This window comes from Aythya fuligula, chromosome 13 (assembly GCF_009819795.1).
Source record: "Aythya fuligula isolate bAytFul2 chromosome 13, bAytFul2.pri, whole genome shotgun sequence".
In the NCBI taxonomy this organism is placed as follows: Eukaryota; Metazoa; Chordata; class Aves; order Anseriformes; family Anatidae; genus Aythya; species Aythya fuligula.
The window spans coordinates 15602257-15616446 of NC_045571.1; the positions used below are offsets into that span (position 1 = coordinate 15602257).

General features: G+C 31.9%; 1 protein-coding gene across 4 annotated transcripts in view; it reads right to left on the reverse strand.

Moving 5' to 3' along the window:
- The window catches only part of DIAPH2 (diaphanous related formin 2), a 174010-nt gene that overhangs the window by 79002 nt on the left and 80818 nt on the right, over positions 1-14190 (reverse strand). For all 4 annotated transcript variants that reach the window (XM_032195988.1, XM_032195987.1, XM_032195986.1 and 1 more), the window contains 2 exons: positions 11659-11788; positions 5103-5227 (listed from right to left, as the gene is read on the reverse strand). In XM_032195988.1, coding sequence (XP_032051879.1) covers positions 5103-5227; positions 11659-11788 — 255 coding nt within the window. The remainder of the gene's footprint in view (positions 1-5102; positions 5228-11658; positions 11789-14190) is intronic.

A 14190-nucleotide genomic window follows, 5' to 3' on the forward strand; every position in this document is an offset into this window, starting at 1 on the left:
AATAACCCAGTAACCAATAAATCACACATTTCCTGGTGAAGCAATATTCATCATTAGGTAGAACAATGAGCACAAACTCGAATCAAGTAAAATCCCTTTCAAGACAGAAGCTATTTTTTTGTTTTAAATGACTATTAATAGGGTTCACTTTTGAAAAGTAAAATTAGTCAATATTGTTCTAATGAATAAGATAAAGGAAAAAAACAAAGCAGGATCTAACTGCAGTAATTTTGGTATGTTGGTTCATGGTTTCCTAGATTTAAATTTTCTTAACAATACGCTTTTAATTTTACATATGAATGTAATAAACAAAAAAAAGTGATCGGCACCATTTATTACTCTCATAGGCAGAAGATTTTAACAAGATTATGCATGTTAATATTTTTTACTAAGGTAAATGATATAGAGGAAAAAGACAGTTTAAAAATTAGTTAGTAATATGTCACAGACATCATTAATACATCTGAGATACATTATGTTAAAAAAAAAAAGTGTGATTCTTTACAAATTATATAATGGTCCAAAAGCAAGACCTCTGATTCTTCATATACAAGCAGCTATAGCAAAAACCTAGTTTCCCTAGAAAGACAAACACTCATGCTTTAACATCACTTAAAAAGAAAATAATCCATATACCTATTACTTGTAAGTACAAAATTCTGAGTTTTCCATTTAAAATCTTTAATTATAGGCACAAAAACTGAAACAAATCAAGGAGTGAAAGCCAAATTTGTCACAGTCTATAATTACTTCTCCAGTGCTACATGAAGCTGGGATAATTATAAAGAAACCTCTCACATATATATGATCTTCAAGTAAAATACTATTCTAGTCCTGGATCAGATTATGAAAAAGTTACTTAACATACCATATAATTCACAGGCAGAATATTTTAATGTCTTTTCTTTTTCTGTAACTGTATTACATTTTACTTTACTTTACAGAACAGCTGTAATTCTCATTAGGTTCTGAAATCAATTGCTATTGGTGGCCAACCATATAAATCACCTTCAGGATCCAAGTAACTTCAGACAGTGCTGTGAGTATTCCTTAAAACTTGGGCAATTAAGTGCCTGAAGAAAATCCCAATATAAGGCAGGTAAACTAAAACCCTAGTGTGACAGCATGATAGTGCCTATACTATCACTTCAGAATCCCACAAAAATTTTTCTGTGCAGTTACCCCCTAGAAGTCCAGTGTTCCTTATAAATAACATGTAACTGCACTTACAGGATGCAGACCTGTGTCCCAGCAAGCAGTGGTCATGGAAGCAACTTTGCATTGTTTCCTAATGCTTTGATGCTTGGACTACATGATCTCAGAGGTGTTTTCCAACCTCAGTGATTCTAACTGAATACAAAGTTCCACTGTGATGGTGGTGACAGAAACAGCTTCTGATGTAGAACAAAGACAAATAATATTAAATTTTTAACTCATGCCTGTGAAGCTTCAAAAATACTGAAGCACTGTACTTAGTTGGAAGCTGCATTACAAAAGCATATTAAAAAAACACCAAGAATACTAGAGAAATGAGCCTACTTGGTTATCACAGATAAATTTAAGTCACCTGACCATAGTATCAAAATTCTTGCACTGAGAAAGAGATATGTAATAGCCACTAAGTCTTAAAAAACTTAAGATGGCTAGAAACTGAAACCACGAGAAGTCAAACCAGCATCAACCTGTGTATGTTTGAAAGAAAATCATTGATAGAATCTATTAGGCACGTAGAAGAAATTATACTATCTGAATTTTTCGAATCAAGATTTTATACTCTCATAAAAGACATGCTTTTAGACAGAAAAATCCAAGTATGATGTTGACAGTGGCATTACCTGTTAAGACCACTCTATCATAGTTGAAATCAAATCTTATTATCACAATAAAATTAATTGGTTATAAAAGAAGGAAATCAAACTACAGTTGCTTCATCTGCAATTCTTATTATGTTCACTGAACCTTATGAACAATCAAATAGAAAAAAATCATACACCCTTAGGCAGGAAGTCACATTGACGCAACTACAGAGCCAATTCACCAGAACCAATATCTGCATAGTCCTAAAGCAAGTCTAATAGAAAACCAAATATACTTGTGAAATCAAGTGATTTTATTTAGTTGCCTCCAGTTTTAAATATAAACTGCTCAGATAACTCATTTTGCCTCAGTTTATATGTAATAAAAATGTGTCAAAATAAGTGTCTGAAATGTGTACCCAGTTAGCAAACTATAGTCACTGAATTAAATTGAATTTTGAATTCAATTTGTAAATTACATTGAATTAAAACTCTTAGAGCTATATTTAATTTTTTTAGTCAGTGGGACATACTTACTCATCTACTGTGGAATAGTAAAATATTATTCTTCCTGTCTTTCTATTTAATACCTAATGTAGTTCTGGGTTTAGGTCTTTGTCAATACTCTATCAATAACTACATCAAGTTGTGTGCACTGAAATGAGTAACTGTACACACCAAATAAAACACTGATTAAGAAAAGTCACAAATTAGCCTGCTTAAAAATGGGTAATGGAAATGAAATCTAACTCAAAAGTAAGCAGGATTCATACTCGTATTTTTGTCACTCGTAATACAACAAAAAGCTCGCATTGTTTTTCTTTTAAGTTATAGAAACCAAACTTGTTCTATACCATTTCCTTCTACGCTACGAATTATATTATTACTTTTATTATTATAAATATTACAAGTGGTATTTTTTATTGTAATTAATGTCCTAATTTAGTAGGATACCAAGCAATACTCCTTACATTCTATCTGAAGGAAGTCTCATTCACAATTACTTGTACACTGCTTTGTTTAGTGGCAGGTAAAGAAAAGAGAAACTATGCCTTTAATCCTGCATGCCAAAACCCTACTGAGAGATGATTTATATTCCAACATGTACCAATTTTTCTGAAACACTCATGCAGTTAGAGATGTTCAGCTTGAAATTCCTCAACTTCCTAATCTCAGTATGTGCTATCAACAACAGTTCTTCAACAATATGACAGAAACAAAAGAAACAGATTGATGATTAAAATGTGATATTTTTCCTCTTAAATAATTCCTCTTCAATCCCTTCCATATTTATTGTCCATTCTAAAAAATATAACACAGGAATGTAGAACATTTTTAAAATATTAAACACATTTGATCATTTGACATAACATTCCTTAGGCAGAATCAGTTCATTTTTTAATCTTATCTGTTTTGTTAAGCCACCAAATTCACTGGTAGGATAAAAAGCTGTCAGACATCTACAGTTCAGGGTACCTACTTTAATTACCAGGAACTGGTAATCTAGCTGTGACATTAACATATGTGCACCAGAGCAAGTCTGCCTTCTTAATAGACTTGCAACATTTTTAATTTTTTTTTAAAGGATCCTTATATTATCGCTAATACAAAAAGCCATTTATATACATATATATGTACACATATGTTTTAATCTCAGTCACACTCCAAGGCAATCTTCGTGCTTCAATAAATTCAGGAGACAAGCAGCAGATACAAAAAAAGGTACCTATGTGGCCTCACCAATACTTGAATGATGTAAATAATCTTCTCTAAGTATAGTAAAGGCACAAGCAGAAAAATAACAAATGACAGAGCACTGGCTCAACACAACTGAACGTATGTATGTATACAACTTGCAATACAGTTTTTTGTAGACAATAAGTCTACAACACATGTAAAATTCAAAATGACACAGTGGCAAAAGGTGCATTTCAATATCTTGGTTTCATGTCCAAAGAAAACTGGTTTATACTTGACTGTATTCAGCCTACACACAATGTCAAAACAAAGGGCTATTACAAGTGAAGGTTTCCCTATGTGAATGCATCTCAGGAAAACAATTTTTTCTTCTACTAAAAAAAACAGCAAACCTGATTAAATGTGATTACTAACATGTCTCCTAACCTTGCAAAAAAGACAAGGTAGAATAAGGCAGAAGAGAACAAAAATTTTCTTCTTATGAGTCGTCTACTTCAAGTTAGTTTTCTAGTCTTGACAGAAACTTAAAATAAATGCATACAGAGAAGACATTAAACATATTCTTGTGAATTTCTGTCACCGAACCCATTCAGATGATTAATCCTGCTAAAACTCAGATTCCAAATACATTGGGTGAATCCTTCATTACATTCACCTACTAAGTGTGATAAGCAAGTAACAGCAGCTCTAGACATCCATCTCCATTTTTTTAAACAAAAAATCCCACAAAATTATAACTTCTGTCTCATTGCATTATCATTGCATTAAGATACCACGTGAATTATCGGAGCTTCTATAAATGCACAAAATGCCTGTCTTTACCATGTACCATACTCTAAATGCTTCCACACAAATGTGCTTTATGCATTTTATTTATTTTATTTTTTTAAAGAAACATGAACTTCTGCCTGGTCTCAGAAAATTTTGTGAGCTTCTTGCACTGACAGTATACTTATACCTTATATTCTTGCACGAAAGTAAAGACTGATATGTAAAAATTTTGTAGAGAAAACAATATAAACAAACATGTTTTGGTATTCTCCCACAGTTTTTCCTTGTACTGAAGAACGTACAGTCTCTATTCTCTATTTATTCTGAAATAAAAGCACAAATCTCTCAAGTACCAAGTATCTAAATACTTTTACTCTAAACAGGTCTGACCAAAAAAAAAAAAAAAAAAACCACCACCCGATACTCTCCCCTTCAAATATCAAACTATCTGAAGCTAAAATAAGAACTGATCTTAACTCTACTGCTGGCAGTTGTTGAGACAGAAATGACTTAACAGTTACCATTAAATACTGTTCTTTAGAACAAAAACATAAAACTATCTTCATGACAAGACACTTTAATTCCTTTAAGAAAGCTATCTGCTTTTCTCCTTTGGAATACTTAAAATTATACACCAATTACGAATAAAACATAAGATTCAGCTTAGTTAATGGCTTCCTTGTTTTCTTACATTCAGCATATTCTGATATACTTTTTCTCTCCACTAGAATAAAAGCATGGAAGAAGAGATTTAAAACTTAATTTTAAGTGTTGTGAAATACTTAACCAGACAAAGTTAACATTGATATCAGCCGTATAAACATGCAAAAAGGATATGCTCATCTTTTCTACGAACTTATCATGTTCATCTTGTGTTTTAGGGAAATTCTCTATGTCATTCTCTAGGCGCTGGATTTGCTGGTTCATTGAATCAAGGTTGCTCTTCAGAGTCTGGGCAGAAACTAAGAAAAAGAGTCAGTAAGTAAAAAGCTTCCAGAATACAATTAAAAATAAAGGGTATCAGAAAGGGAGAAAACAACGACATTATGAATAGTCTTAAGGAGAATTATTCCATGAAGTAGACACATTTTTCTGAATTACTGTTCATAAAAAAAAATTCAACTCTACATAAAAATAAGTTAAAATATCTAATGTAATACACCAAATCATCACACTTAATATGGAAATGTCACCACTTAATTCTACCATTAGTTCAAATGATTCAATTTCTATTCAAATTTATTGGTAAAAAATCTAGTATTTCATTCTTTTATATGTAATTCAAAGATTAGAAAGTAACTAAGGTTCAAAGAGACTTCACCTTATTAATGCATGTACTTGCTTAAATGAATCATCTTATTAACGCATGTACTTAGTTACAGAAGTGATTTAAGGAACAGACAAAGAAAAAAGATCAAATATTTTTCTTTTACTGAAATTAAACTGATTTCTATGAACCAATGTCTGTGAAACCCTCTGTTAACATCAAAGACAGGTTTGAATAATACAAGTCACTGACAATTAAAAAGAAGTAAAGGACTCATAGTACAGCACTAAAAAGTAAACAGAGAATAGACACATACATATGGCACACACTTAATATCCAGGCACATTTTGAGATATATACTGTCTCACAGGCATACATGTGTATATTACGCACAGACATGTAATATATAAATGTACGCATCTCTGATATGTAATACTTTATCATTTCAGACTTTGATTAAAATATAACAACTGTTAAAACAATTGTGTATGGATTCTATTATCCTCTCAATTTGCTAACTGCAATTTTAAGGTAAGAACACCTTTTTTTGCTGCATTTGTTTGTTTGTTGTGATTCTTCTGTATGAATCCTGGTATTTTATGCTTATTTTGTGACCTGCACAAATCCTGTGTGCCAGCTTCCTACTTTCTCTGAAATAAGCTGTCATGCTTTTCGTGTATTTTCACCTAGGAGTAAACTGCCAACAGTACATAGCAGAATATAATCTTCATCAGTTGAACATCAAGGGACTTACAGTATTACAAATAAAATTCCTTTAGAAAACAGATGTCCCTATTTCACAAACATAACCAGAGGTGATCACTGAAAATATCAGTGTGTCCAGCAGCATACTCCTGGCAATATGGATCTCCTCCAGAGCATTCCACAAATTAATAATAAAAATAAAGTAATTTAATTTAAAACTCCTTTCAAGTTCTGAAAAGCTGTGTCAATGCTGAAAACATTACAAATTCAGTATCTATTAGATGAGCATACACTTCCTGGAAAAGGTAAAAAGTAAAGTTAAAACTCAAGTCAGGCCACTGCAAATTACTGAACTTTTATGTTCTATTAATTTCAACCAATTTTTGAAGCGTTGATTACTCAAAGTAAGTTCTGCTGCGTTTGTGTCAAAAGCTTCCATTTTGCCCTGTCACTATTAGTCTATAGTCCAGCTTTGCTTGGCTTGTTTGTATAACCTAAATTTTATATATACATGTTTTATATAAATAATTCACTGTGAAACAACTATGGCACATGATATACTACTGTGGTATATGTGCAGAAATCGCAGGCAGAAAGGAATCCAAAGTAAGAGGAGGAGTAAAGTGTTGGTAACACAATCAGGGAAAGCTGTTCAATCATTGAGTTATTAAAAATGCACTAGACAAGACATGGAACAATTTGATCTAACAGACCTCCTTTTCAGGCTCTTAACTTTTAACAAGTGTTTGGTCTTTCCAATTTGTTGAAGTGCAAGCCATGCCTCCAGAGGCATAACAACCTTCCTCATATCAAGAAGAGTGTAAATTCAAGTACAGATGAGAATAAAAATAAGTAGCACTGTGAAAGCTACAAAACAGTACCAACTTCTCACTAAAGGTTGGTAATAAGGAATTCTGAATGGATTTCTTTCTTTGAGAAGCCACTTAAAGGGGTCTTCAAACCTCAATTGGTTTAGCTATATTCAGAAATTCTTTAATGCTCTAATTTCTTTAATAAGTAACAGCCTATGAGAGTCATCTGGACTGTTCCCTAATTTTGCCTCTGATAATTACTCTTCAGGAAAAGAATTGAATCCTTAAAACACATGCCATACTGGAAAGCTTTGTTTAAGGTGGAACTCAAATTATAGCTTGAAAATGTAGCTTCAAATTCCAAACTACCATGACTTTGCATAACACTACACATTAGAAGATAACTGCCAAATAAATTCTAAAGCCCATAAAAGACAGGGAAAACTTTTTAGACATATTTGCAGGCCAATCCTGAATCCTACTGAGTCTCCCAACAGGATGTATTTCAGAAATTGAAGATTGGAACTACAACACAAAATCTGCAAAGCTTTACTTCTCCATCTTCTTCACTGAAATCTTGTCAGTGAAAGAGAACACTTCTGTCAAAAAGCTTTTAATGAGATGATGGATAAGCTACCATCAATACGACAATGATATATGCAAATATGGGACTGCAAATACATATGCATATGATATGACATATGCAAATAGAGTTTTCTGGAGGACAGCAGTTACCCAGTATTTGATGCACCTACATTCAGAAAAAGACATTGAGAGATTTTCTGACATTTCATTATTGCATTTTATGTGAATGAAAAGAATGACAGAAGTCACTATACAGTGTAAGACTGACTTTTGATTGTGAAGAAAAATGCCAACTTTCAGATTCTATTATGGAAAGAACAGTCACAGATGCAGGCATTATATTTATAATGCCATAAGGCACTGTCTATTTCATATCCACTAACATGCCAGATAGGGCAAAATCTGTTTCAGCAATGTAATCTGTGCAAGGTAGAAAATACCACAGATTTATTTGTTAAAAACATTTTCTTCTACTGCAATGAACTATAGAACTTCCATTTGACAGAAATATGACTACTATTTATGAGTATAAATAATAAATAAATAAATAAACAACAACAACAAAAAATACAAAACTTCTCATGACTCTACATCCTGGTAGAAAGCCTAGTAGTTCCCGACTTTGGCAGACAAAGCAAGCAGGTAACATAAGTGTGTCAAGAATTGTTAAACGCAGGAGGAACTAGTCAGAATAATCAACTGATAAAAATGTTTCATTTTAAATATAACGCTATTTAAACCATGAACTATGATTTACAACTATTGTTCTTTTAAAATTTGAAAACAAATGGTTATTATAAAATATATGGTTAACTTTCATCTTCTTCATTATGTGGGTTATGTATTTCTTTTCTACCATTTCTGGTAAGCTTAACAGCCATAGGAGCTTCAAGTTACAGAATATATATCTTTTGCAAGGATTTTCAAATACTTTTTACAATACAACTTTTTCTAGAAATCCCAAACATATTGCCTGACTCCAGTGAGGTATTCTTATTTTTGAAGTTTTTCATTGACTGTAGAAAGGGATGTGAATTTGTTAAATATTTATTAAAATCACAAATCATAAAATTGTAAGAGAAAATGCCATAACTGAAAATTACTTGCATCCAGTTTGTCACAACCACGTGATTTTATTGCTTTTTTGCTTTTCTTTTCATATTAGGTAAGAAAGAATGCTTTGCCAATAATCTCTTGATAGTTAATCAGTTTGACCTTTGTTTATACTTTCCAGAATAAAACTGTTTCCTAATTTAGTTTTAGTTTTCAAAAAATACTAGGTTGTTATTCCATGTTTAAAAAGATAAAAATATTTTATTATACCTAATATCAGATTATTGAAGATTTTGGTACATGCATGGGCAGTTCACCTAATTCCCATTGACCTTAACATATTAAAAACCAGTTTTATGCTTTATCTCCTATTTGTTCAAAACCATGCATCTTTTGTTCAGATACTGGTTCTTTATGCTTACATGAAAATAAAAGCAAAGTAAGACTTTATTTTATTTACATGGGACCAAGAATATTGTCCTGAGATGTTAAAAGAAGTTGACTAAGTCTATGAATTTAGCTTTACGTATCGTTCAAACTGTGTGGCTGCCTTCTGCCTAAAAAGTAGATTTTGTTTATCTTTCCTTATTTAAATTCATACAGAGATAATATTGGCTGATAGATTTCCTTCTGTTTTACAGCAAAATGATCTGAATGCCCTCATATCTGCAGCCAGTTTATTCAAACAAAAGAAGCCTCTTACATGAAAATTAAACTTGACTGTTCATTCCCTAAAACCACTGGTTTATAAAACAACAAATAATAAATAGGAAGTGAAAATCATCTCTTCCACACAAAGCACATTAACTTGCTACACAGAGGAAATGACCACACGTGACAGGGCAGATGAACATTACAGTCAAACAATAATGAAGTACCACCATGGGAACAGCTGAGGCAAGTTACATAAATCAGGTTTATTCTGCCAAAAACCTGCTTTGTTACAGAAAGAAAAAAAAAGTCTGAAAAGGAAATTTTGGTCATTAAACATGAACAGTAATTTATGCTTCTGATAAGAAGTCCGCACTGTTTGTAATAAACTTAATGAGCTCCTATCTTACAGGATGAAATGTCTAACTGCAGTCAAACCTGCTTTGTATCTATCTTAGATTTCGGGATTAACCGGGACTTTGCTCCCATTAAATGCTTTCTCCCTCTTGGATGCTGTAGTTTATCTAAATTTTACTAACTCGTTCGGTTTAATTCCTCAAGTCAACCTAGAGAATATCAAAGGTTTTGAATCTCAGTATAAAAAAACTCAAAGCTGCAGAACTCTTAATCATAGTTTTTGTGAAAACACAGACCAAACTAAGGACGCTTACAAAGTAAGCTGGGGAAGTGGGGAGAGACAGACCTTGAAATCAACCATTCAAGTTTAAGATCAGTTTAAGAAAGTTATCTGTCTCCATATGTAACATTCATAGCAATGCTCAGACATAGCAGTCAGATGTAGGTCATCTGCTGTACATTAAGGATTCACCTTTATTTATAAACTACTTCAATATTGCAATGTACAAGTCATTTCTTCAGTTTCTATGTTGCCTTAAACCACAATATCATCCTCAACCCTATTCAAACAGAACAGCTGAATTTTGTCAATAGGCATTCATGCCAATTAGGTATCCAACAGCAAAGAGGTGAAAAACATGAGACCAGTGAATGCTCAGAATAAAAATAGAAGTCTATATATTTACCGTGTATTTACTGTAGCCCTGGTGATACTTTCATTGGATGTAAAGAAGAAAAACAAAGTTGGATTCTGAAATAACTACCTTTCTTGGAGTAAAACTAACAACTTTAAGCATTAATTTAATGTGGATTATTATCCTAATTCTGAAGTACTTATATATACTGAGGTAGGAGTGAAAAATTACTGCAGTCCACTTCAAAGAGTTATATCACATTGTCATTTATCCTGATTATCAGTTTTCTTGCACTCGTACAGTAATTTCTCTCGTTAACATCTAAAACTTTTCTGTTACAGTTCTGAAGTCTGTTATTTCACGTAGTAACTAAATTGGGGGAGTGGAGTTGGCTTTGTCTGAACCAGCAAGACCTTTTCAACTTTAAGCAATATATATTTTAGTGTTTATGCAGAAAGAGAGCGCGAAAGGGTACTTATGAAGTTGACCAAAAAAAAGTCTATGACAAAGAATAGCAGTTGTGGCTTAATTGCCATTGGTATCTGAAACAGAATGTTAACATAAGAAATGTTATGCTTTGATGCAACATTTTTATCTCAAAGATAATCATAAACCTCACTCAATTACTACTAAATTACTACTAAAGCAAGTATGATCAGGGAAAAATTCTGTTAGGATAAATCTTTATTATAACTTATACTACATGATAACCATTTACACTCTATGGCAAACATTATTTATGATATAAATAATTTTAATCTTTCCATAGCTATGGAATGCTGAAAAGCACACCTTATTATATACAACGGTTATCCAACAATAAATCAAGTTCTCTATCACATCTACTGGGCAATACTGCAAACTGACCAAAAATAAAATCAGTATTAATCATTGACTGTACAGTGTAAATTGAATTGTACCTTTCTGAGCACATTAGAAAACATATTTGCTATTCTCTAAAAAAAAAAAATCAGGTATTAAAATGAGAATCATATTATGCGTATACGCACATGTGTGCTTACTCTCAAACAGTAAGTCTTGAAAGGCCTAACGGTAATCAACGCTGCTTATACAATTTTTTTACGTATCATTTTGTAAGCTCTTCACTGTGTTGTATTATTTCCACAACCTACTTCAGAATAAAAGTTACTTTATTACTATTTCTCCCCCTCACTTTTTCTTAAATCAAGAAACATCAGAAAAGAAAAAAATCCACGTGGATTATTAATGCTTACATGTTACATAATCCTGCAATCTAAAGAGAAATGTTTTGACATGAAATATCTCCAAAGAGCTATTACCTCTAGGTGTTTCATCTACTTGCTTACCTTTACTTGCACTCTCAACATGCTGCAGTTCATCTGGGAATTTTAAGATGTCCCGGTAATTCTCCTCACAGATTTCTGCCAGAAAATGCAGTAAGGTTGTTTTCTGATCTGTTGATTTAGTATCTCTAATCTAAAAAGTGAATAGAAGAGAAAAAAAAAAAAAAAAACACTTTTTAAAAACGTTTTTTCACATCTGCCAAATTAATTTTATTTAAACTCATTAGCAAAACGTTAACTAAATAGGCTGCCTGCAAACGAAGCAAAAAGAAATTAAAAAGAAACTTCTGCAATTCTACTTTCTACAAGACTGCAGAGGGAATTTAACCCCATACTGTGTTTTTTGTTTTTATTTCTTAAACTTGAAGACAGTACAATTATGTTTTCAGATTTTAGCAAAATGAAACGCTGCATAGCTGGACATAGTGCTAAAATTGCTCTTTCACCAGGCAAGTTAAACAGAATTAATATAGTAAATTCTCAGTTTTTATTGAAGCAAAAACTAAAGAATAATGCTTGATCTTAATCTTCCAGCTTGCTTGGATTTTCAGACAAATTCTATTCAGAGAAATGAAATAAATGCACCACACTGGGACACCAAATGACAATAGTAAAGCAAAAGTTATCCTAACTACCAGTAAAAGAAATTCAATTAGTCCAGTTTTATTCAGGTTAAGGTGCATGAGAATTATACACACTGAAGGCAATTTCATATTTTCACTTTACTCTCAATTGGACAGGCAATTTCTAGTGGTCTGAAATAAACTAGTGTTCTGAAGGCAATATGACCCTCTGCTCTCCATTAATATAAAGGCATTAACTGCTAGAATCAATTTATTATTTTAAAGATTGTCCTGAAATCATTGTTAAAATACAGGTCTAGTGATAAAACTCGAAGTAAATATATATACTTGTGGCATGTGCATGTAAATGAAAAGAAACATCACAAACTTAAGGGAATGACAAAAAGAATTTAAGTCCAAATTCAGTTTATCCATTTTCATGCAGATGTAAAGAATGAATGCATGAGTTGACCGAAGATTTAGTGGAAGTAGAGATTACCCCTTATTTACAAAATTCACAGATACAGTAGGTGGATGCAAGAGTTTGAGATGAATGCACCTCACTTTTCATAGAGAAGTGGTGTTACAAGTATATCTGTGAAGACCTTTAAACTGAATTTTATTAACCATAGTTCTTGCACACACACACAAAAAAAAAGCTACTGCATACAGAACAAATGAAATCAAGGATTTATTTAAGAAGTATATATAAATGTGTATAAAATCTCCTATTTGTTTTCTCATTCTGTAAATCACTAGTTCTAATTCTATAATCCTCATGACAGGCTTGCCATTGATGTTCAATTTAATACAGGCCTTTCAGCTTTATGGATTACCCTTTAAGAATAAATAAGTGCAGTCCAAAAACAGGCTTTTAAAAATATAAGGTATTTAGGCAATTAAGAATGCAATTTAATTCATAAAAAATCAGTGATATAAGATTAAACAGTGCTCAGTAACAGTATGTAGTTATAAGGTTTTAATATGCTACGTATATATAAAGGTTTTTCCAACTTGAAAAAAAAGCATGTTAGCGGCCCAACATCTGCATAGTAGGAAGAAATTGCATTCCAATTTGTCCATGAACAGCAACTGTGGGATTTACACTCTTTGATCTTTATGATATCATAGTGGATAAAACATTTGTTCCCGGAAAACAACCAAATTACTTTACCTACAGATTACAAAATAAACATGTTTTGTCACCACCATTAATATCCAAACTAATATTAACATCTGCTAAACTGTAAAACTTTAAAACATTTCATAAACAGTCATACAGATACTGAGCAACCTTTTCAAATTCTCTACTTTAGACCAATCAAGGAACACATTTTAAGTAAATTAATTCATATTTGACTTTCAATACCTAATATTGAGTAACTGTATCAATATTTTAAAATAAAATTCTAAACCTACTAATAATGAGAGAAGAAAATACGCACTTCTCAAGTGTAGTTTGGCAGACTTTAAAAATAAATTACAAACAAGATAGAACCTAGAACGCTAACAAAAGTTTGAACATGCTTTGAAATTGTCTGTTTACCCTGAATACGAGTACACTCTGTGAAAACTTAATGGGTCCTTTCTCTTTTGACTCTCTGGTAGAACTTCACATTTTTGACTTTATGAAAAACACAGATCTCCCATTTTTAAAGGAAACGGTGGATTTTAGGGTTGTATCTTCATAATTTGTCAAGAGAACTTCATTGCTATCAATCTAGCTATATTAAATAATTAAAAAAAAAATATGAAAATATTTTGCATCCTGCCTAATAACCATATGTACTGGAACACAAGTTCGTGACTCCTAAAAAACCTTGCTTTTCAAATGCTTCTGCATTATGCCCCTTTTGTTTTTACTGTTTCATTTCCAAAGCATTCCCAGGGAAGTTACAACAGTTCCCTGAGACTTAATAAACAAAAAAACCTCATTAATATTAAAAAAAATCATCATTTGATTTTTTTTTTT